General features: G+C 42.4%; 1 protein-coding gene across 1 annotated transcript in view; it reads right to left on the bottom strand.

Moving 5' to 3' along the window:
* CNTNAP5 (contactin associated protein like 5) overlaps window positions 1-23864 on the bottom strand; it is a 573569-nt gene that overhangs the window by 67806 nt on the left and 481899 nt on the right. The window contains exons 15-19 of the mRNA XM_019522627.1: window positions 22304-22431; window positions 21974-22144; window positions 19556-19774; window positions 6712-6951; window positions 4159-4383 (exon numbers count right to left, since the gene is read on the bottom strand). Of these exons, the coding sequence (XP_019378172.1) occupies window positions 4159-4383; window positions 6712-6951; window positions 19556-19774; window positions 21974-22144; window positions 22304-22431 (983 nt within the window). The remainder of the gene's footprint in view (window positions 1-4158; window positions 4384-6711; window positions 6952-19555; window positions 19775-21973; window positions 22145-22303; window positions 22432-23864) is intronic.

Here is a 23864-nt window from a genome sequence, read left to right as displayed (position 1 = left end):
CCCGGATGCTTTGAACCCCCCCCGCAACCCCCCCCCCCCCACACACACCCTTGCAGAGTGGGTGGGATAGCCTTGGCCGAAGCTGTGTGCTCCAGCTGAGTAGGGAGGCGTGCTCTAGCGCTCCCCAGCTTCTAGCCTGGGCCACTGTAGGGAGGTGGCTGCATCCTCAGAATGAAAAGTGAATGTCTGTTCACTTGCTTATGGGTTCAGTCTATGCTGCTTAGACTAACCTGAAAAGATTGGATCAATTCAGCCTTGGGATTTTTGACTGTTTGTACTTAGCCATTATGTACTACTTCCAAAAGAGCCTATGAGACTTAGAAACCAAAGTTTTAATTCACAGTATGCAACATCTGAATTTCTACACTCGCCTTTGAAAATGGGATCATTGAATCATAGAAATTAAGGGCTGGAAGGGACCTCAAAGGATCAAGTTGAACCTCCTGCTCTGGATAGGAATACTGCTCAGATCAAATGATCCCAGCAAAGTGTTTGTCCAGCCTCCTCTTGAAGGGTCCCAAAGTTGGGCACTGCACCACCTCCTTGGGAAGTCTAGTCCAGATTCTGGTCACTCTTATGGTAAAGAAGTTCTTTCTTACATCCAACCTGAAACCATCCTCTAACAGTGTATAGTCATTGCTCCTTGTCCTCCCCTGGGGTGCTCTAGTATACAGTTTTTCTTCCAGCTCCAGATATTCACCCCTTATATACTTATAGACAACCACCAAGCCCCTCTCAGTCTTTTCTTCTCCAGGTTAACAGTCCCAGATCTCTTAGTCTTTCCGTATAAGGTTTGTCCTCCAGGCACTTAATCATTCCTGTGGCCCTCCTCTGAACCTTTTTCAAGATTATCCACATCTTTTTTTGAAATGCACTGCCCAGAACTGGACACAGTACTACGGCTGGCGTGTCACCAACGCCAAGTAGAGAGGAGGTATCACTTCCTTAGCCCTGCTGGTGACGCATCAGCTAATGCGCCCAGTATGCTATTAGCTCTGTTGACTATGGTATCACACTGGTGATTTGAACTTTTGAGTCGCTTCAATTTCTCTATGAACTTTATGCATAAGCTCTCATGCTTCAGGATATATACCAATGACTGACAAAGGTGAAAAAGAAACCTTTTATATAAATGTAGCAATTTATTCCATCATTTTCTATTTGAGGATTTTACGTACCTCCTACTGAAGCATTAGGTGCTGGCCACTACTGGAGACAAGGTACTGGAAGAGACTGATCTTTGGTGTGATCTCGAATGGTGATTTCTGTGTGTTTGATTGCTGATGGTGCCTAGCCTGTCATATAACTGTAATTTACTCATTAGGCACCTCTTCTTGTTATGTTCTGATCATTAGTATGATCTTACCAGGGGAAGGCAAAGTCAGATAATGGATAGACCATTGGACCAGACTTAATAAGGCCTAAATTATATGCCCAGCTCTGACACGGGTCTACTGAATGGTCTTGGGCACATCACTTCACTTCCCTGAGCCTACCAATTTTGATGCCAGTAATAATAATAACAATATTGTTACATGCTAATGAATGTAGCTGACCTCCTTTCTAGATGTGTAGTTAGGAATATATATATATTTTTTTAATTATTCCATTGATTCTGCAGCGAACACTGTACATTTGATAGGATTTGGTCCAAAGATATCTACTCAGGTTCAACCTCCCTAAAATCTCTTCCAATAGAAGATAAGCATTCACAACCTTTTTGGATGCTTTCGCTATTTTGAATGTACATTTATCCTGGGGACACCTTAATTATCATCAGCATTTTTGTTGTAACATTATATTTATTGATCAGAGAGTTGACTGGCCATTTTATGGAATATGGCAACTATCGAGAGAAGCTAGTGGTAGCCTAGAGAGGCTGGAAATATTGACTGCAATTGTTTTGAAGCATTAAATATGGACATTTTTTCTTCCAACACATGACTTCCTTAACAGGTGCAAAGGCTATCGCAAATCCAGAGCAGTATGGTTCAGTCACATGTAAGATGACCACTCCCTCCTCACCAAAGACCATGACAGTTATTTAACCAATAATCTACCCACCAGGTACCAACCTAGGGTTTTAGCAAATGGTGCTGTGCTCAGCAAATAGCCCAGAGAAAGAACCTATAACATACAAGTAGCCACATTCACTTTTATGGCTGCAAAAACATTATTATTCATAGGTCCAGTAGCTTTATAGCAAGCATAAATGTTCTGCATGAGGGAAGAGTAACATATCTGAATATTATTTTCATTGGGATAATTTCAGTTTCAACAAGACTTAAAAAAGAGGGGATATGAAATTAAAAAATGATGAAATAAGGCATAAGAGCCAGAGGAGGTAAAGGAGAAAGTATTTAATAGGGAAAGTGAATAGACATTGACAGAGAGTGATCAAGGTCAATGATACCAACTCTCTCGCTAATGTATGGCATATATTGCCATGTTTTACATCTGAGTAGTAGAGCAGTTAAGTCTCAGGTCCCTTGGGTAATGATGTTATTCTTATTCTGTAAATGAGTAAACTGAGGTACAGTGAACAGGGTTTGCAAAACTGACTTCTGATTTTGGGGTCTGCATTTCTGGACCCACAATCTGAGGTACCTCAATCCCAATTTTCAGAGGCACTGAGCATCTCTAATCCTGAGTGGAGCAAATAGGATTTGTTGGTGGACAGGCATCCTCAAATGAGAGGCTGCTTTGGAGAATGCTGTCCTGGAAACCACAAGAAAAGAGAAAGATAATGAACCCAGTTCATTTCTCCAGCCACTACAAAATAACCCATCCCTTCCTGAATTAACGACCTGAAAATTAAAGCTACAAAATCCTACATTTCATGAAGAGCAAAGGCCTGCTTTGTTAAACGAACACAGGTTTTACATCACCGTGGCAGCATAAAGGAGAGTTTAAACAGGTGAAATGTAAATCTATATTCACTCTAAGACCCATGTGGAAGAAAGAGCATTACTTAACTGAGAATCAGAGCCCAGGCCGGTTTGGGCTGAGCTCTGTCTATGTGAACTTACAAAGCGTCCAACTGGTCTGGATCATTTGCTTAGATAAATATTTTCAACCTTATGGCATTAAAGTCCTATTCCTCTATACTGTATACACATGACATATATCACACAGCAACAAGGGAACCCATGGATAAAGCAGGGAAGCAATGAATAACCAATATACATAGCCACCAGTTTCAATCTGCCAGTACCAAAACTCACTGCGTATAACCCCAAAGATGCCATTTGCTTGCTTGTGATATTTAGCAAGGATGGCATTAAAAAAAATAAGACTCAGGTGCCCAAGTCCAAAATCAATGGGACTGTTGTTCCTTATTTTGGGAGCTTTCAAAACCTCTCCCAAATATTTTCTGCCAAACAGTTTTGAAGTGAATGGAATTAGTTGTAAAACCAAAAAAGCCTCAACATTTGCTGAATTTAGTGTTCAAGAGCACTCTTCAACTGGCTGTAGGCAGCTGAAAGAATTTGCTGAAAAGCAGCATCAGATCAAATTCACCCAACCCTACTGGGATAGTGAATTAAAGCTCACGAGTTTTTGTAGCCAATGAGACATATGTTGGAGTCATATGGCTAACTCTCTCGCATCACACCTGCCCATCTTCCCCCAGCCTAAACAAGTATTTAAACCTGTGTCAACTGCTGGCAGCCTTTGGCACCAGTCTAGACCAGCGCTTGAACTCGCACATCTGACCTGCTCTGGCACTGCATCCCTCTCCCAAAAAACTACATGCACAACAACAAAAGAGATGGAAGAGAATATTACATTCCTGGGCCAGGCATTCATCTACCTTCATAGAATTTTTCATCTTTTTAATCCTGTACACCTAATGGATTTCAGCGTGAATAAAGAGTGAGGAATTGCTACTATATGGTCCTGCCAAACAAAAGTCAGGAGGCTGGTAAGGTCGAGCAACATGATTATTCAAGGCCCAAATAAGCAAGTACCGTGCTGCATACTAAATAAAGAGACATAAACAAGAGTGATGGCCACTTATATGAATCGAATGCAAGGAACCTGTTAAAGTTGCAGTAAAAGAGCCAAATTTAAATTACACCCAAAACCTCTATCATCCCCCTGGTAACTCTCAAGATACTGATCTTGGCCTCAGCCCAGATGCATGTCATAAGAGCTTACCATTTTTTGAGAGAATCACAGCCAAGTATTCATGAAAGTAGGTGTTGATGTACAGCAGAAGGCTTGGTGCATGTGCTGTCAGGAAGCTAAGAGCAATGTTTTCCTTCGACATAACCGCATCTGCATAAATGGCGGAAGATGAAGTGCTTGCATTTTTTGTCACTGGATAAGGTTCTTGGAAAACATAGGTAATGGAGGTGCCAGCTTCAAACAGCGCAGAAACTTCTGAAAACAGATATAAACCAAGAGATCCATTTCAGATGCTGCATTTGCAAATCTTTCTATTAGATGAAGCCCTGAACTCAACGTGGGAAAATCTTTGGAGAAAAAGTGCAGACTCGAGTCTTGTCTTGGATCTGACCTTCACTGAGTCCATCTTATTGGAGTGAGCTACATCACATCTTTCCATCTGCAAGAAACGCTAGGTAAGGAAGGGGCCAGATCTGTATGGACCCGCAGAAGATAACCAAGTATAGAAGCTGGAGGCCTTCTCCCTGGGAACGGCAGATGCAGACAGACCACCTCAAAAGAGCATATGCCAGAAGGGAAAATTGGGCAAAACATTCCTTGAATGGGCTGCTCTATGGTGACTATTCCTAGACGGTTAGAGAGAGCTTGTTCCCTTCTCAAACTGTCTGGGGTAGAGAAAATAGTTAATTAAGATGACTTTAACCAGTAATCACATTGCAACTATAGTGATTCCGTTACCCACGTTACAGGTAACTTTGCAGCTCCTAATAAAAGAGGCAGAAACAGGTCTTCAGCCTGATCTTTTGTTTGCTTGCCCTTTAAAACACAAAAACTAACATTTATCCCAAAGTTTATCTGGGTAACCATGAAAGCACAACATAGATTCTCTAGCTGGAGAGACTTGAGAGGTGAGAGAAGGGTGGCATGTACAATACTTGATCTTTTTGAATTTACCCAATTCTCCAAATTTCTCTCCTGCCTATACCCAGTATTTGTAGATGACTCATTTTAATATTCTAATAAATGATTTCTGATTGGTTTTATTTAAATTTCCTTTTTTTTCCACTGAAACTTTTGGAGCTGGACTGAACCAGCTCTGTTGTGGACTTGGAAGGTGTCAGTGTCAGTTATTTGGGATTTGTTTCCTTGTCTCCTTTCCTTCCCCATGGTAGAATGCCATTTAACACTGGCCTGGTTCTTCTTTACCTTAGCTTATGGTCTTCTCTGATGAGGCTGTTTTATTTTTACAAATTATCTCAGGATCTTAACAAAAATATATCTATATATTAAAATAACATGTAATACTTTCGGTTACATAAGTCACTGCTACTAATATTTTAAGATAAATCTATCATAAAGTGTATCTGGATTATTTAATGCATGGTCTTCCCTTATAACCTCTCCTTTCAGGCCCTGTGCTTTGTTTAATTGCATCTCATTAATGGTTTAGTTAGACATGTGAATGGCTTGCTTTATTTTGCTGACCAAGCTAGTGGTTACACCTACAAAGGTTCATGCTAGGGACCTTCAATGGGTCCATAGCATGAACCTAGGCTATAGGTACTGGTTAATGTCGATTCCATAGGTACTTTCCCACAGGACACTCCTGTCTTTAGTAACTCTAACCCCTTTCTAATAGATTACAAGGATGTATTCAAAGTGCCCGTTGTGATATTAATGCCAATTCCTCTGTTCATTTAACTTCATTCTGACTCCCAACAGTACTAGGACAGTCTCTAGCAGCAGGTGATCCACCCCATGCATGACTGGCGTGGCGTCTGCAAACTAAGAGGAGCAGTGGAAAGTGATGTGCTTCTGTGAACCTGTATATGACCTACAACTAGAAGAAGCTTAGGGTGAACATTAGCTATTCATTCCTCCTTCCCCAAAGAAAACTTCATCTAAGAGAGATGTCCTCTATTTTTCTTGTTCTTTTTGTTGAGTGGCAACGGCTGCTGAGAGCTGGAGAAGAGCGTCTTGCTGACACTCCCCTGAAATCTATTTTCCCCTTACTGCCTCATTGTACCTACAGCTGTCTCAGGGGCAAATCTGCACTGCACACAAAAGACGTGTTATTTTGATTGCAAAGAGATGACAAAATACACAAAAAGCCACTCCTCCTGCTACCCAAAGCATCAGGCCCTACAGCTGTGTAAAGACAAGATTTCAAGGGATACTTTTAAACCCGTTTTTCCTGTTCTTGTTCTCAAAAGCGGCCAACTTGCTCCGGCTGAAATCTTCTCAAAATACTCAACCTGAGGCAGGCACCACACCTGAACGTTTCAGCCCAAAGTTTTCATGTTGGGCATAGATGTAAACAGTTTAAAATAGGGTCCAATAACGACAAATGTAAAGAAGTGTTAGGTGCTCTGCTTATATTTTCTGAGCCCCTTGGTGAAGTCCACAAATGAGACGATCCCTCGTTTACAAATGAGGCAAAAACATCTCAAGTCGAGCCATGGGAATTGATGTAGGGAGATGTCCTTGCGATACAGGGGCCACAAGGAGGAATGTGATGGGGCTGGAAGACAGAAATCCTGAGGCTGACAAGGAATGAGAGTAAAACCAAAGCGTGCAACCTACCTTCCTTGCAGAAAGGTCCTTCATAAGCAGAGTTGGTGCAGTCACAGGATGAACCATTGTACTTCTCCACGCATTTGCCTCCATTGTGGCAGAGGCTACCATAACTGCTGCAGTGTCCCGGGCACCCGGGTGTGACACCAGGGGTTATTTTTGCCCTCTCTTCAAGGTCAAGTTTTTGCCCATTTAAATGTAATGACCGGATGCAACCCAGAAAGCCTTTTTGTCTGGAAGCTCTGGCCCCTGAAACAGAGACAGAGAAAGTGCAGAGGACTTGATTTTTGTGACATGTCTGGAAAACGAATGCAAACACCAGGTCAATTAACAATAAACAGTGACGATCCTGCCAAAAATATATCACAGAGCAATAATATGCTATAGTATGTTATTGGAGTAGCAAACAGAGCCAGGTTTTCAGGTCCAGATGCCGCAGTTTGTGGCGTATCTGCCAGACTAGAACCAAATCACCTACGGCAATCCCATGCAGATGGGATGGATCCAGAGCAGGTGCAGTTGCACAGTTGTGCCCCCTTCCACTTTCAGACCATGCGGTGGGAGCAGCAGCCAAGGACTTTTTCAATCTCTATGTCAGGTAAGAATTGCATCTCCCTCCTTTTCCCCTCCATGATCAGTGGCACATCCCTTCCCCTTCCACCACTTCTCCTGTCCCCACTGTCTCCAGCTCCTCAGAGCCATTCCTGCCAGGCTGCACTAGGATCCAGCCTCAGCCCCGCTTCATGGCAGTGATGTACTAAGCCACTTTATAAAATCCTGGATCTGCCCATGCATGCAAGTGCCTGCAAATGTCTTTATCATGAATGAAAGGGACCCCTTTTTTGGTCCAGTCTTTCCTAAGAAATGTAATCATATTTAATCCTGATAACTTGGATACATTTCTTGGTGAAGACAAGCTCCGGGGGGTTAGATGATAGTTTAATTTCTATGGTCTACTTAATATTTGATTTCTCTGAAATTACCCTTATTTGCAATGAAAATATCTATCCCCTGGGAATTGGATTGAGAAAATAATTATCGACGACAGAGGTAAGACTGGTTCACAAAAATACCACTGCATATATTATCTAAGGCTTTGTTTGACAATTGCCAATGTTTTGTTCATGAAACTTCTGCAACTTGCCTATACCTTGACCTCTGATTCTGGTTCAAAAGCAAACTGACAATTCATCTGTGATCTGCATACATGCCAGCTGAGTTTGATTCGTGACCCAAAGCTATTGAAATCATTCAACAGTGGCCACTGGAAATGAGGATACTACCCAGACCTTATATTCATTAGCAATACTATTGCTCAGGTAAGTAATAAAATGGCATTAGACCCCATTGCACATTCCCAACATCAACCAATTGGCATTCAGATCAAACCCACAGTAATACATATAACAGTGCCATTTTGCCCACACTTCAACCTTTAAAAGACCAACTGGAAAGGCTTTTCAGAACACTTTGATGCCACGGTCAAAACCATCAAAGCACTGCCTGAGAACTATGAACAATTCATAAAAGCTGTACAAAAATCTGCAAGGAAGAACATCCTGTGGGGCTGCCACAAGAATTACTTCCAGGCTTCACTCTACAAATCACTGGCCTATATGACAACTACCAGCGATAGACCCCTTTTCTGGAAATGTGATTGCTACGGGCAGGGATCAACGACAGCCAGTTCCATGTAGTGATCTCTGATAATGTCTCTGATGGCCAAGAGCTCCCAAATTAACAAAAATGCCAAAGCACAGAAAAATAAAGATATGGACACCATTTCTGTCATATGAAAGAAGAATTGCTATGGGTGAGGAGCTCATATTAACCATCATAGAAGAATGCAGGACATCCTGGCAGACCCTGATTGAGTCAACTGATATGACACATAATGGTAAAAAGGCAACGGCAAGAATACATAAACTAAGTGACAACCCACAGAAGACAGATAAACATCATAATGTCATCCCTAGCCAAATTGCTCACTAGATGCTTCTCAATGGAAAAACAAAAAAACAAAAAAACCCAAGAACCAAACACAAATAAGAAGTCCCTGAGACTGGAAAGGTACAAGCATCCCAGACACCTCTGTTTTACGAGCCCCTTCTCAATGATGGAGCTGAATACTGGCACTAATGCACTGAAGACAGGAAAAGCAGCTGGCCTTAATGACATACTTTTTTGGACCCCACACTTAAGAATGGCTCCTCTGCCTATACAACTCATGCGCAGCCAGTCAAAAAATTCATAAGATATGGAGACATGTTCAGGTACTGACACTTGTAAAGACAGAGAAAGATCCATCTGACCCAAGAGCTTCAGACCTATCTTTCTGCTGTGCCGCACATATAAATTGCACAAACAGCTTGCTCCATACATGGATAGACACCTAATCCCTAAGCAGGATGGCTTTCACCCTGGAAAAACAACAGTTCAATCAAACTCAACATATTGAGGATGGTTTTGAAAGAGGCCAAATCACTGGAGTTGTGTTCCTCAACCTAACAGCCACCTACAATACAGTTAATCACTGATGACTCGTCCCCAAGACCCTGCGAATGACAAAAAAATCTACACCTTACAGAGCTGATACAAACCCTGCTTGAAAACAGATTTTCTTTTTCTTGTCAAACTGGATGAGAAGCAAATCAGATGGAGGCGACAGATGAATGCTCTCCTGCAAGGAAGCGTACCTGCACCGCTGTTACTTAACATCTATACAAATGACCAACCAACCAATCAATTTGGAAACAAAATGTTTCACCTATGTAGCTGACCTGTGTGAAACACCTCCAAACACTGGCTTGCACCAGACTGAAAAATCCCTAAGTGAGGCACTAATTGGCCTAACCTCATACTACATGGAAAACCAATTATGCACCAACCCAGCAAAAACACAAGTATGTGCTTTCCATCTGAAAAAACATTAGGCGAACCACCAACTCAACATGACACGGTCTAGGACCCCACTATCTCACTGTCCAAATCTAGCTGGTCTTGGACTCACCGTCAGTCGAACCCTTTCATACAAAGAACACATCGTGAAGCCAAAAGCCAAAGTGAGCACTCGTAACAACATCCTATATAAGCTCACCAGCTCAAAATGGAGAGCTAGCTCCTCAACCCGTCCAAACCATTGCTCTGGCTCCTCCTCTGCCCAGTATGCATGCCTTGTGGGGGACAGATCTGTGCATGCTAAGTGCATTGATCCCCATTCTGAATCATAGGTGCCGAAGCGTCACAGGCTGTCTGAAGCCTCCCTGCCTAAACAGCGTGTACCTGCTGGCTGGCATCGCTCCTCCTAACATCAGAAGAGCAGTGGCCAGCAGGATAGTCTGATCAAGACAAACTGAAGATGTGAAACACTTGCTGTACGACCATCCCGCAGCTCACAAACTTCTGAAGTCATGAGGAGGTTCCTCACCAGGACCCAATCTCTCGATGCTACACCCAAGGAGAGATGATTACAGATGTGGAACGAGAGACTGACTAAAACACCAAATGCATATTCCAACAGCCAAGTCCGTGCCGCCAGGGGCTGACAAACCATGGTAAAGGTGGCAATGTCTCAACCACCTCCGTATCAGAATCAGACATTCCCAGGAAGTAATGAAGAAGTGAGGTCATACTATTGGTTCAACCACCGGTGACTGTGGCACAGAGCCTCAGACCATACACCTGCTGCAATGCCCTCTGCCCAGAGGCAACAAAACATCTTGCAAAATCCAACGAACAAACACAAACATGTGCAACAAGATGGTCAAATATGGTTCTCAAATATGAGAAGGAGATCGGTGAGCTGGGAATGGCGGAAGAACTCGCCTCCTTCAATCTGCTCAAAGGTTGAAGTAGCCATAGCACCAAACTAATCAGATAAGCACCGTTGGAGGATGGGATGCTATTGCACATCTTTGTGCTCACACACACATGCACACACAGGTTCTTCTAATATCCAAAGAGTGATTGCAAGCTTCTGCCAGGAGCATAACAGCTGTCATGTTTACTGCATTGCTTGTATTCTAATTACTTTATAAAGTGCTGTGGGGAGCTGGCATGTGAGAGGTGCTCTATAAAATCAAGTTCTGATTTTTTTTTTCCTCTGAAATTTGGAGAGTAAGGTGTTTAGCTGAAAGGAGCAATGTGACCCTCAGATAAACAGAGCTGGAGGAATAGCCGAAGGTTTTGTTTGTTGTTTGTTTTTTTCCTCCAATTGGCTCATATTAACCTCCCAATATGCTCGTGGGTGTTAGGGAAAATTAGTTAGAGCCTCTGGAAGAAAAACAAAAAAAACCCAACAACAAATAAAACCTTAGGTAGATGAGAGTTTTCAAGTTATTCTCATCCTAAGAAGCGATTGGATATGAATGACCCTGTGCTACAACCTAAATCTTTTTTCAGAGATGAAGATATGAAGATGCACGTCAAGCCTTCCAACAGTAAGGCCTGGGGGAAAACTTTGCTGAAGGATGTGATGGCCAAATGAGTGATTTTGTTTGCAACAACAGGTTTCTGCAGCTGACTCTTTCTGAGCAGCTCAGAGATAGGCAGGGAAAGAAGCCTTCAGGATGGGAGGGGACTAGTGGGAACGATTAAGAAGAGAAATATTATCACACAAACCAATGTTGGAGCTGAGTGGCACAATTGGCAAAATTACTTCCATTCTTTTAAGAAGCTACTTGGGATTTTGAACAAAAAAAACAAATGGAGGTTTTTTTGGTGAGGGAGGTAGGGTAGAGGGAAGAACCATCAGGGATTGCATCTCTCTTTTAAAAATAAAATATGTAGAAAAGGAAAGTGAGCGAGTGTGTATGCATGTGCAAGGGTGATTAACATTATTCAGAGAGAGGTAGTTAGCCATGTTAGCTTGAAGTTAGGCAGAAGACATGCCAGAGTGACACCTTGTAGACTAACTGAGAGCAGCATAAGCTTTCATAAGTAACAGCTTGCTTTGTCACACCTGATGAATCAAGCTGTTGATTGTGAAAGCTTATGTCTCTCTAAATTGCCCTGGTTTCTATCATGACTCAGTTACAGGAGGATTTAAGAGCCCCAGGAGGGAGAAAAAAAATGACATTATGTAAAAGGGCTGCAAACCTCTAAGCAACATATTCAAGAAGCAGTGAAGAGGCACCATGAATTAGGCCCTAAAAATAAACAACCCCCACCCTCATCCCCTCTCAACATGTCCCCAGATTGCCCGAGAGCAACCAAACAAGTCTGTCCCTCCACCCTGGGAGGCCTTCCCAACATGTAACCAGAGCAGAAACATAGTAGGGCAGGGTGTAAAAAGTTCCCCACAAATGGTGGCAAAGCCAAAAAATGGCTCTACACCTCAACTGCAGTGGAGGAGCAAATGACACATCTTTGCCTTCTGCCATTTCCCGGCTATGCTGTGCTGGGCTTCTGTCCTGAAATAGCAGTGCAAGAGGGGTCGGGCAGATCCTCATATAGGACAGTAACTTCTTAGGATTCCTAGTTTGCCTGTCTGATGATATAAAGCAAGAGAGCAGCCTATGTGTGGGTATGCAAGGGCCTTCCTGATGCTTGTGCATCATGGGCAAGTTATCGCCGTGTTCTTTGTGCCACCGAGTGAAGCAGGACTTCAATTCCACATGAGGCACCAACTACCCCAGAAGCAATCTGCCTTAATACTGACTGGAAGCGATGGTTGATTAGACCAGAGAGAAGAGATTACTACAATGGAAACGGATAGTAGGTTGACAATTAGGAAGGGGTTGTACCTCAAAACGAATGATGCCTTCCTCTATACTAGGGTCACCGGGTCTGGCCCTTGGAGCAAGGCTGGGTGAGTATGTGCAGTATGGCATGCAGGCTTGCTCTTTGTTTGTCCTAGTTATCTCTCCAATTTAATGAACCATATCTTTGTGTGCTTTGGCATTTTTGTCGATTCAGGAGCACTTGGCCACCAGAGATGTTACCAGCAATCACTACGTGGAAGTGGCTCTCGCCAATCCCAGCTCAACAACCCATCTCAATCCTGGCTCAGCTCTGTCCAATGTGAGCTATGACTCCAGTGCACTGTATTGTCATACGGAAAAGGAAAAGGAAACATATATACATGTGCAGCAGGCATCACTGGGCACATCTACATGGGACGATTACTGCTCATTGGCCGAATAACACTGCACAGTAGCCTGTCGTGGCAAAACCCATGCTAATAGCTTAGTGCACAATGTTATTAGGCCAATGCAGAGTAAGCATCACTAAATAACTATGCGTCAGTGCTACTGCACAGTAACTTTAGGTACTGGTCATTTAGTTAGTGCTTCATTAAGGAAGTAGTAAACTAAGGACATAGTATTACATTTTATAAGCTGTGCAACTACATACATGTGATTAGATTCACATCTTCGAATCTCACCAGGTACACACAACTGAAAGAAATGTCCTAATGCAAAGGAACTGTAATTGAGTGCAGAGTCTGGCAGCAAGACCCCTGGCACCTCATCAGACTGTGTATTATATAACAAGTCCCACATTGCAAACCTGAACCTTTTCATCCATGTAAGGAAGGAGGGCTGTGGTTAGATTTGATTACTGCTCCCCTATGATTTGTTTGTAGTTTCCATTTTGGCCGCATCCAACACCAGATCAGGAGAGCACTTAAGAGTTCACAGAATCATACAAAATTAGGGTTGGAAGGTACCTCAGGAGGTCACATCTAGTCCAACTCCCTTTTCAAAGCAGGACCAGCCCCAGCTATGGCATCCCAGCCAAGATTTTGTCTATCCCAGTCTTAAACACCCTGAAAGATGGAGCTTCCACCACCTCTCTGGGGAGCCTGTTCCAGTGCTTTACTACCCTTCTAGTGAGAACTTTTTTCTTAATATCCAACATGAACTTCCTTTGCTGCAACTGGAGCCCACTGCTCCTTGTCCTGTCATCTGCCCCCACTGAGAGAAGTCCAGCTCCATCCTCTTTGCAGCCCCCCTGCAGGGAGGTGAAGGCTGCTACTCAATCCCCCATCGGTCTTCTCTTCTCCTGACTCAATCAGCCCAGTTCCCTCAGCCTCTCCTCACCAGTCATGTCCCCCAGCCCCCAACCATTTTTGTTACCTTCCACTGAACTCTTTCCAATGTGTCCACATCCTTTCTGTAGCAAGGGGCCCACAACTGGACACAGGACTCCAGATGTGGCCTCCCCAGTGCTGAATAGAGGGGAAGAATCACTGTCCTCGATCTACCGGCAACAATCCTACCAGTGCAGCCCAGGAAGCCGTTCACCTTCTTGGCAACAAGGGCACACTGCTGGCTCATCTCCATCTTATTTGTCCACTGTCACCCCTAGGTCCTTTCCTGCAGAGCTGCTGCCCAGCCTGTCAGTCCCCAGCCTGTATTTCAGCAACCTTATAGTGAGTGTAGGACTTCCAGTTCTGCAGCTATGCCAAGGCATTGAGATGGACCTTGTGAAGAGCAGGTCTCATTGACCTTTGACTGACTTGGTGAGAGACACAGAAAAATGAGAACACATCAATGAGTGTGTGTGTTTGTGCGGGGGGGGAGGGGGGGTGGTACAAGATGGGAGTATTAAGGGTGAAGTAAAATTAATGAGGACAGGTGCTGAGATAAAAAAAAATAGAGCTGAAGGGGTTAGGTATGAACTTGGCAAAGAGACAAATAGAAATAGATATCTTGGCAAAAGGACAGATAAATCTTGGCATGAAAACTTGGATATTTGGGATATAAATATGGATGTGCTGCAAGGCGTGCTTTTTGCAGTGACCTGGGGAGGCGTACCTAATACATAGCATTGCTATTACTCTTCCAGGCATTTATACAGAGTTGGGCTGACTGCTAAGCAGACTGGATAGCACACTGTTAAGTGACAAGAAACCTTTTCTGAGCCTTTTGCCCGCAATCAAGGATCTGAGTCATTCCTTCTATGTTGCAGCTGACCTTGAGAAGGCGTCTTGCTAGCATCGGCCTCCTGGAGCACACAAGCGCCCGCAGCCTGAACAGGAACATGACAGGGAGCAAAGAGCCTACTCAAAAATGCCTCAAAACAGCAGCAAGTTCAGATTCATTTTCCAATTCAAACCATTATACCTTGTTTAAGCTTGCTCTGAAACTAGCCCCTGTCCATGGTCCATCTCTCAGATGATAGCAGCTCTCTATTGACCTTTTGCTCAGTCATTCATTTTGACACTATTCTTTTTCATTCTGAGTAAAGAGGCTGCTTTTCTGAGATCATGGGGCAGCATTAGGCACCAAAAAGCCTACTGAAGTAGATGAGAATGGAATTTCCAATAGTGCGAAAGCAGCCAGTGTCATACAGGCAATATCTTTTATTACACCAACTACATAGTTGTAAAAAAAAAAAAAGAAAAAAAATCTTTATCTGCAAGCTTTCAAGGTCATGCACCCTTCCTCAGGCAAAGGAGAATGCAAAGATTGCAGTATGAAATGAAACTTCATATTGCAAAGGAGAGCTGGAGGGTGGTATACGTTCTCCCGGGTGGAAGTGCATTTTATGCAAATAAGGCTCAGATAAAAGTCGGAGCCGTCTTTTTGCCTCAAAGGTTTCTGGTAGCAAGCACGATGTTGAATTTTACTTCTTTCTTGTTAAGATGTTTCATATTTCACAGGGCAAGCAAATGCATATACACTATTGCCCCTGAGGACACGTGAGGAAGCACCCAGGGAATTCCTGCCACATATCACCTTGGTGGGCTATATGAGCTCATGAGGACCAAAGACCAAAAAGATGGGTGACAGACCTGAGCTGAACTGAAGACAGGTGGCAAGTAAGAATTGCTGCCTAAAACCTAACTCTACCCATGCCTCTCATATGCAAGCAGCAAGAATTGTTTGGCTATATCTTTTATATAGTTGGGAGAGATGGTAGACATGTTCTTGGGTCCTAAATGCTCTTCATCAGGTCTGGGGAACAAAAGGATACAGTCTATGCTAAATGCTAGGTAAAACACTTTGTTTAGTTTAAATCCATTATACCAGTGAAACCAGCCACTTAAAAAGGGGCAGTAAATGTGTGGAGCAAAGATAAATAGCTACAGGCTAAGTAAAGAGCAGGGTGTAAGATATTACCAAACAAATCTTGCTTCCCACCTGTTCCCTGTGCTGGCACGGTTCAAACAACATTACAACACTTACAATATCTGATATCACTCCCAAATGTCCTTTAAAGAGCTGAGGGCAGAGACAGGTCTACAAATAGTCAAAAATATCTGCTTGTGTATGTCCTCTGGGCAAAAAGTCTTCCTAGCTGTAAAGCTTCCATCTTCTGTTGACTCCTATTGCATTACGGCTATTTTCTCCTACTGCATTATGGTGTTTAGTGTGTGTAGACTAAAAAAAAGTTGGTCTACAGTCATCTTACCTTGTCACCCCCAATACTGGGGTGGCATGAGAGAAATCCAATGGTCATATACATGCCACAGGCTCCAAGAGTGAGCTTTACTCATTTCATTACCAAAAAGCAGCCGAGAGTTAAGCTCTACCCTAAAGATCTCATGAATGGGTTGGAGTTTGAGACTATGCAAAGCAAAAAAGAGTTGGGATGGAAAATAAAATGGTAACGGTTAATCCCTTCACACAATTTCAATGTGACTGGATTTTCGGTGGGAAACGGTCTTTGGGTCAATCCGGTTATCTTTTATTAGACCATTGCAAATAATTTAAAATGTCTTCTTTGCAAGCCTTTGGGTACAAACAGCCTTTGCCAGGCTGAGGGAGCATCTGCAGTTGGTCTGTGCTCTTCCTGGATGGATTTTTTAGTGGGGATTTTAATCAGCGAAACATTTGACAATGTTGACGTGCAGGTTGTCATCATTATTCTCTAGAGCCAATGCTGTATCAGAAGGCTCAGGGAACGTTCACTTTTCTCTGCAAGACCGCCTTGTATTGGCTTGCAGCTTGAAGGTTTTCTCCATCCAAAGGCTAGATATGTAATGATTTTCTGCCTTGGTTTTAGTTTGGTTTGGCCTGAAAAGGTCCGTTCTGCAGAACAGGACAGTGCCAACAGAGCAGCAGTACATAGGACGTACAACCCAAGGGTTAAAATCCCTCTAGCCACTCAGTTAACATTTCTGGTATCAGCTTCAATTCCACATTGACATGAAAACGCAGCTAGAGTACTAGTGTGAGGTAACAGATAACTTTGATCTGAAGTGAACAACCCTGACAGCCAAATGTTTGCCATTACTAACAAGACCAAGTCCATCAGGTTCACCAGGTGTAAGAGCACATGCAACTTCTAACATTAATAGCTACTTGCATGCTAATGTTATCAGGTGTAAGCATCCCTCCATTGAAATTAAATATATTTGTGCAAGTATCTCTCCATTGCCAACGTTTTTCAAATGCACCCTCTCAAAGCCATTAGAAACTCATTTTTTACATCAAAACTCATTCTACTTGTGTGATCTGCATTTGAACCTGAACATATTGAGGCTGTGTCATTTGTCCTTGTCTTTGTTAACACCTTCAACAGTGCAAGAAAAAAATTCATTTTGAAAGCTACACTGAATCTCCATTTTGATAATCATCATAATAGTATCTTATCTAATATAACCCCTACCATCCAGAAGGATCCATAAATCCCTCTAGAAGATAAATAAACTAAATTAAATTTTGACATTGAATCTTACTTATGAGAATTGCAAAATACTAGAATTGATTCTGAAGGAAGGGGGAGGGGAAATAACATATCAAATCTTGATGACTGGCTGTCTGCACCATAGCAATGAAGTTATGTGTCTAAATGGAATAAAATAGGGAGATTCAATTAAAAGTATTTGGAACATTTTTAAACAGCAAATCACTTCAGTGATATGGATTATTAATTAAGCATGTACATACTAAGCATGGCAACCCCTTAATCAGCAGCCTGCGGAGCACTTCAATTGAAGAAACAAATATGTTGCAGGTTACAAGAGGGGCAGATATTATGATGTTTTGTTGCTTCTTGCCATTTGCAATCAATGTTGTTTATGAATTTGTTTCTCAGCTGGGATGAAACTCATTCCACATGCTCCAAGCCTTAAATCTGTCTATAACTACCAGGCATTAGGATGAGACCATCTCAGGAGACAGATTACCCCATATGGGTCTACTGAAAGGTTTCTTGTATTTTTCTATGAAGCATCTGGGGATGGCTATTATCAGCCCAAGATACTCAGGTAGGTAGACCATAGACCTGATGTAGTCTGGTGATGCATATCTCCCTATGCAGGATGGCCCAAGAAACAAACCTGCAGACCTTGAGCTTACACGGTAGACCAAAGGGGTGTTGAGTGAGATTTTTTTGTAGGTCAGCCAAAAAGCACATTCCCATCCGTATCAAGTCCTTGGTCCATTTTCTTTAGGACTGAAGTTTTATTTCTTGAAAATAAAACTGTTTAACGTAAGTTCACTGTATTAATCAGATTTAAAGCCTTCCGAGGAAGATTCTCTACTCCCAACGAGGGTATAGCCTCAAATTTCCATCTGCCTGGAAGTTGCACTTTCAATAGGCTCTCTTCCATGATCCCAGGCATCTGATAGGAGCCTACTTTCTTCCTAAAGAGTTTAGCATGTGTCTTCTTTGAGCACCTGGGAGGAAGCTGATTTGTAATTGCTAAGCCCAACCCATCCCACCCCATGACAGGCCCTGCATTCTCAAATGAATTTTCAGAAATGTTGAATGCTATCATGGCCTGGCATAGATATGAACTGACGCTTATAAAGGCCAAATCACACTGGCAGAGTGATGACAGTATGGTTTGTTGTTGTTGTTTTCTATAACACCTTCCATTCAAGAAGAAATATAAATATTACAGGGGATGCTCAAAATCTGCTTAAAATTGAAAGTTCCTACATTTGAGGAGACCAAGAATGTCCTCTTGCCCAGGCTGAGGGATGTCAGGGCCTTTCAGATAAAAATAATTTTTCAAAGGGAAAGACTTCATCGTTCATACACAGATGCAGCCATCTCATCCAACAAGACAACTTGGTGTGGGTTAGGACCTGGTTGTTGCAAAACAGACAGAAAAGGAGGGGGTTCCCTTGTATTCTGAGCCAATGTGGCCAAAACTAGGGGTTTACCTGTATTTGAGGTGGAAAAACAGAGAACATATTGCCAATACAACAATCTGCTTGCCTCTTGGAAAGTAGTTGCTTTCATTGTATTCATATATCAAATATATATCATCACATATATATTCATAACTGCATAGATTCATAGATTGTCAGGGGCTGGAAGGGACCTTACAAATCAGCGGGTCCAGCCCCTCTGTACATGGGCAGGAAGACAACTACGGTTAGGTGACCCCAGTGAGGTGACTGTCCAGTCTTCTCTTGAAAACCTCCAGGGTAGGTGCCTGCACCACCTTTGGAGGGAATTTATTCCAGTCTGGACACCCTGACGGTAAAGGAGTTTTTCCTGGTATTAAGCCTAAAGCATGGCTATTCTATAAAAAAAGAGCAGATTTGGAGTAAATACTCCAGATTACTTGCAATTGCAAATATCTGCAGCAGAAATGCACATCCAAGAATTATGCTTTGCCCACTAGGGCTCAACAAACATGCCAAGCCACTTGTGTGTCCAATTCAAAGAGGTCACAGGTCAAACACTAATCATCAGAGACTCCTGCCTGCAAAAGCTTCAGGATAGGAAGCAAGTACAGACATCCTTCAGCAGATACATCCAGCATCAAATGTGCTTAAGGACATCTTAATTCCTAGAGCACAGACTGCTTGACATGATGTGACACAGCCTTTCCACCCAGAGATGCCCAGTGCTAACAAAGGCCAAGGATGGGACCACAACATGACTACTTTACGGAAGAAAAAAAACATTGCCAACACTGAAAAATTTCTGGATGGGTCCCTACCTACAAATAATTGGCTGTTGAGCTGCAAACGGAAATTTCCCCCTGCAGGTGCATCAATAATCTTCTTGGGAAGGTTGTCTACTTGAAGAGACGTTTGCTTGAAGTTCCTCTCCGCTCGGACATAGTGCCACTGGTTGTCATTCAGAGCAGTGGGAGACTGCACAGTGATCCCAGTAGGACCATTTCCAACATCTATAGAGAAGGTGATCTCCTTAGGAGCTGGAATAGAAAATGGTGTGAAGACAAAAGATGTCATTAAATATCTCATTTGAGCATCAAAGTGTTATCTAAATGAACTTTAGCTTTTAGGGTAGCAAATAACATGACTTCATTGACCTCCTGTCTCCCACATGGCAGCCTAGATGTAAATCTGATCTCACAGCTCAGGCTTTATTCCCTGTTGTGCGTATGCATGGTTGAGGATAACTGTGGTTTTTTGCTACATTATTGACTGTACCCAAGAAAAATGAGTTGCTCCCCTGTGGAGGGTTAGCCACATGAATGTCAAGCACTTCACATAAGTCTGGATTTGGCAATTAAAGCTTCTCGCCCGTGTGGGTAGAAAGCTGAAAAAGGGCCAACGTGACCTTTCCAGCTGAATCTATAAAAAACGTGCTTATGAATATAGGCACAGAAGAGATAGGCATAATTCCCAATCCTGGCAATAGGGAAGAGGTGACAGACTGGAGTGATTGACTCCTGCCCTGTTATGCTGTGCATGTTCAGAGACATGAAAAGCTCCTAAGGAGAAAAGCAGAATGGGAAAAGAAAGTCACAGAAAGGGGTTGACTTTGCTGTAGTGGAAGGATAAATCCCCAATGATTCCAACTGAGACAGGTTCGGGCCAGAATCTGACATTATTGCTACTGAATATATCCCTCTCCTTACAACACTACGTACACCAGAGATTGTAAGAACCTGCTTTCCAGCCCGCATGCCAACCAGAAGGTAACGGCTTGAAAATTCATAGAAACCTGTTGTTTCAAACCCAACAAATTGGATAGGTCTGCTTTTGGAAGCTGTTTCTCAGATAGTTAAGATAGGAAATATTCCATGGGGATAGACAAAAATCTATTCTGAGCCTCTGCATCTGCTAGAAGACCATTTCCTTCCCAAGCAGCTGGCCTGTGGAGCTTCCTTAATATAAGCCCTTTAGGCAGCAAATTCCATCTGGCAGCAAGATGCACAACAAGATGCTAATAACAAGATGCTCAAGTGAAAAAGGGAAGGCAGGCTCCAAGTTTTACCAACTACTAAATAACTAGTTACTTTGCGAGGACACGTTTTGGACCACACCGAGTGAAACACATGCTACAGTCCTCTCCGCAGCTTGTGGTATGTTGCCCTCCTTAATGTCAAACTGCCATTTTTTTTTTAACGTTCCCTGAGAATGAAATGCAGTACATTGAAGTACAACCAAATTGGACTTTGATGTGCAATTAACACTAAATCATACCTCATTACCTTGTGATAATGCACCATGACATTTACCACTGGTTTAATGAATCGAAGGGCCTTGGGGCCTTATTTTATTAAATTTTATGTTGAGGTTATTATAACCATATTATAAAATGGATAGCACTCAATTCTGAATTTTATCAGCCTGACAGAATTTGGAACAGAGGGGTCCTTATTTCACTTCAATGCCAAAACAGTTTTCTCATATTAATAGCCTAAATCATCAGAATAAGAGAGAGGTTAAACCTGCCAATTAGTTCTCCTCCCCACTCTTTATGCATTGAGCTGTAATTGCAATTCTGCCACTTCACGGGCTTTGTGATGTTCACAAGACCTACTAGGACCATTAATGATTCTCATCAAAGTCTTTGTAGGCCTTCACCTTCCAAGACATCAACTGCTTCAACAGGATCTGTCGCTGTCCCAGTCAGTTTTATGTCACTTGTGGGCAACAGTTAGCTAACTGATATATCTATATATATAGATAGATCTATAGCTATAGTTGTATCTATATCTATATAGATATAGGTATAAATATACATATATATCTATAGATATAGATATCTATATAGATGTATCTATATCTATATATCCATATAGATATATAGATATACAATTAGAGCTCATCTAATTAATTCTCACCCATTAAGAGACTGAATTCAAGAGTTGAAAATATGTTGTGTTATTGGCACCGATTTAAAAGGAAGAAGTAAAGTGCCCTCCTCCTCTTAAAGGGTAAGGCTTTCAGAAAACAAGTATTATCACCTTTTTGCACCTGGGGAATAAATGATATTAAGTATTTCATCCAAGGCTACAAGAGATTTCTAATTTCCCATCTATCCCCTATGTGCCATCACACGAGAGAACTAAGATGTAAGGATGAATTTGTCTGACTGTCCCACTCCCTACCAAACCAACAGCATGCAATGAATATCATGGATTTCCAATGTTAACACTTACAGCTTATTTCAACTCGAATGAAGTCTTTAATCCCAAGGTTTTCCAGGAAGACTCCAGCTACAGCCGTGGTTTTGAAGAAGAAGGAAATGTCTGCACTGAACTCGGCATGGAACGGGGGAAAGAGCAGATAGGAGGCCTCCGTGTTGAAGGATGCAGCGTTCCAGAACTGCCCTGCAAAAAACAACACCCTTCTCCATAGTTAATTGGCACAGGGCAGAGAGAGACAGTAGCTCATGCAAAGAAGCTTTGCTAAAGAATGGAGAGAGAGAGAAAGAGAGAGAGAGATGGGACACTCTGCACCTATAGAAATCAAGAGGAGCTAGTACTCACTGTCTCCATGACAACGCAGTGGACCAATTCTCCAGACAGCCTCAGAATCTGATCTGTTCGTGTCAGTGATCACTATCTGAGTTACAGGCAAATGGTCTTTGAAGGAAAGGAGGCCGGTGTCGTTGGCCCTACACAGATTGATAGATAGATAGATAGATAGATAGATAGATAGATAGATAGATAGATAGATAGAAGTGAGGAAAGAAGAAAAGAGGGAAAGAAAGAAAGAGAATGAACTGAGGCCATAACCCCTGCCATAACTCATGAAAGACAACAGGTCTAAATTAGTACTAATAAAAATATTACCCTTCAGCAAAAGTCCCAGTGAATACAGCTATAGAACCATGACTTCATAGAAGATGAGGGCTGGAAGGGACCTCAGGAGGTCACATCTAGTCCAACCCCCTGCTCAAAGCAGGGCTATCCCAAACTATATCATCCCAGCCAGGGCTTTGCTGAAGCCCTGGCTAGACACCTCCAAGGATGGAGAGTCCACCACCACTCTGGGTAACCTGTTCCAGTGTTTTATTACCCTCCTAGTGAGAATTTTTTTTCCTAATAGCTAACCTAAACTTGCTTTGCTGCAACGTGAGCCCATTGCTCCTTGTTCTGTTCCATCTCTGTACAGGACAAGATAAGTAAGAACCATGCAGTTTGCTCTAGACATTAACCTCAAACCTTGTTTTAGCAATATCCAAAAAACTTCACTTTAATGAAACACATATTCTGATTAATACTTTAAAAATTAGACCAGTTATCATGCACTTTCTGATGCAGCCTCTGTAAATTTCATTTATTTTTCATTGCTTTTAATCAGACCTATTACAATGAATTGGCTAGTGATGGTAGGAAGAGGAAAGGAGCTCTGGATAGACTGAAAGGGTTACCGTCATCTGACACATTTACCAATATTTGTGTGTCTGTGCTTCTGATGTATGAATGATGTGAGGATGGGGTCCTTTCATGTGAGCCGGGGCTGTGAGGATGGAGTCCTTTCACATGAGCTTTCTCCCCCAAGTATCAGTTAGCTAACATTGTCTACAGATGACATGAAACAGACTGGGACAATGATAGATCATGTTGAGGCAGTTGATGTCTTGGAAGGTGAAGGCCTACAAAGGCTTTGTCAGCACCAACCCAAAAGAAAGAGTCTTGGATCAAGAGTGTAGCAACACAAACACCAAAACTCTTCTTGGAGGTCTCCCAACGGAGCCCTGCCGGAGTGGAACCATGTTTAAAGTGTGAGCTATTGTAGCATCCCAGAAGAAAACATTCACACATTATATGCTCTGGTGCATCAAACTTTACAAGTTAAAATTGACTGCCTTGGAAAAATCATACTACCGAATCAAAATATTACAGTTTTGGACCAAAATCTTTTGGGTTTGGGCTGAAAAGAGGATGGAGAATCAGTTTACAAGCATCCACTTTCTTAATGGAAAAAAAAATCCCATTGAAATTAGACACTGGTAAAAATGAACATTTAATCACAAACCCACTTTTCCATTACAAAAAAAAAATCTTTCAAGAGAATCATTTGGGATCAGCCCTTCTTTTTTTT

Source organism: Gavialis gangeticus, unplaced genomic scaffold, assembly GCF_001723915.1.
Source record: "Gavialis gangeticus isolate Ggan-Ray unplaced genomic scaffold, GavGan_comp1, whole genome shotgun sequence".
Classification (NCBI taxonomy): domain Eukaryota; kingdom Metazoa; phylum Chordata; order Crocodylia; family Gavialidae; genus Gavialis; species Gavialis gangeticus.
Note: the sequence above shows the minus strand (reverse complement) of the source record. Positions and strands in the feature narration are given on the sequence as shown.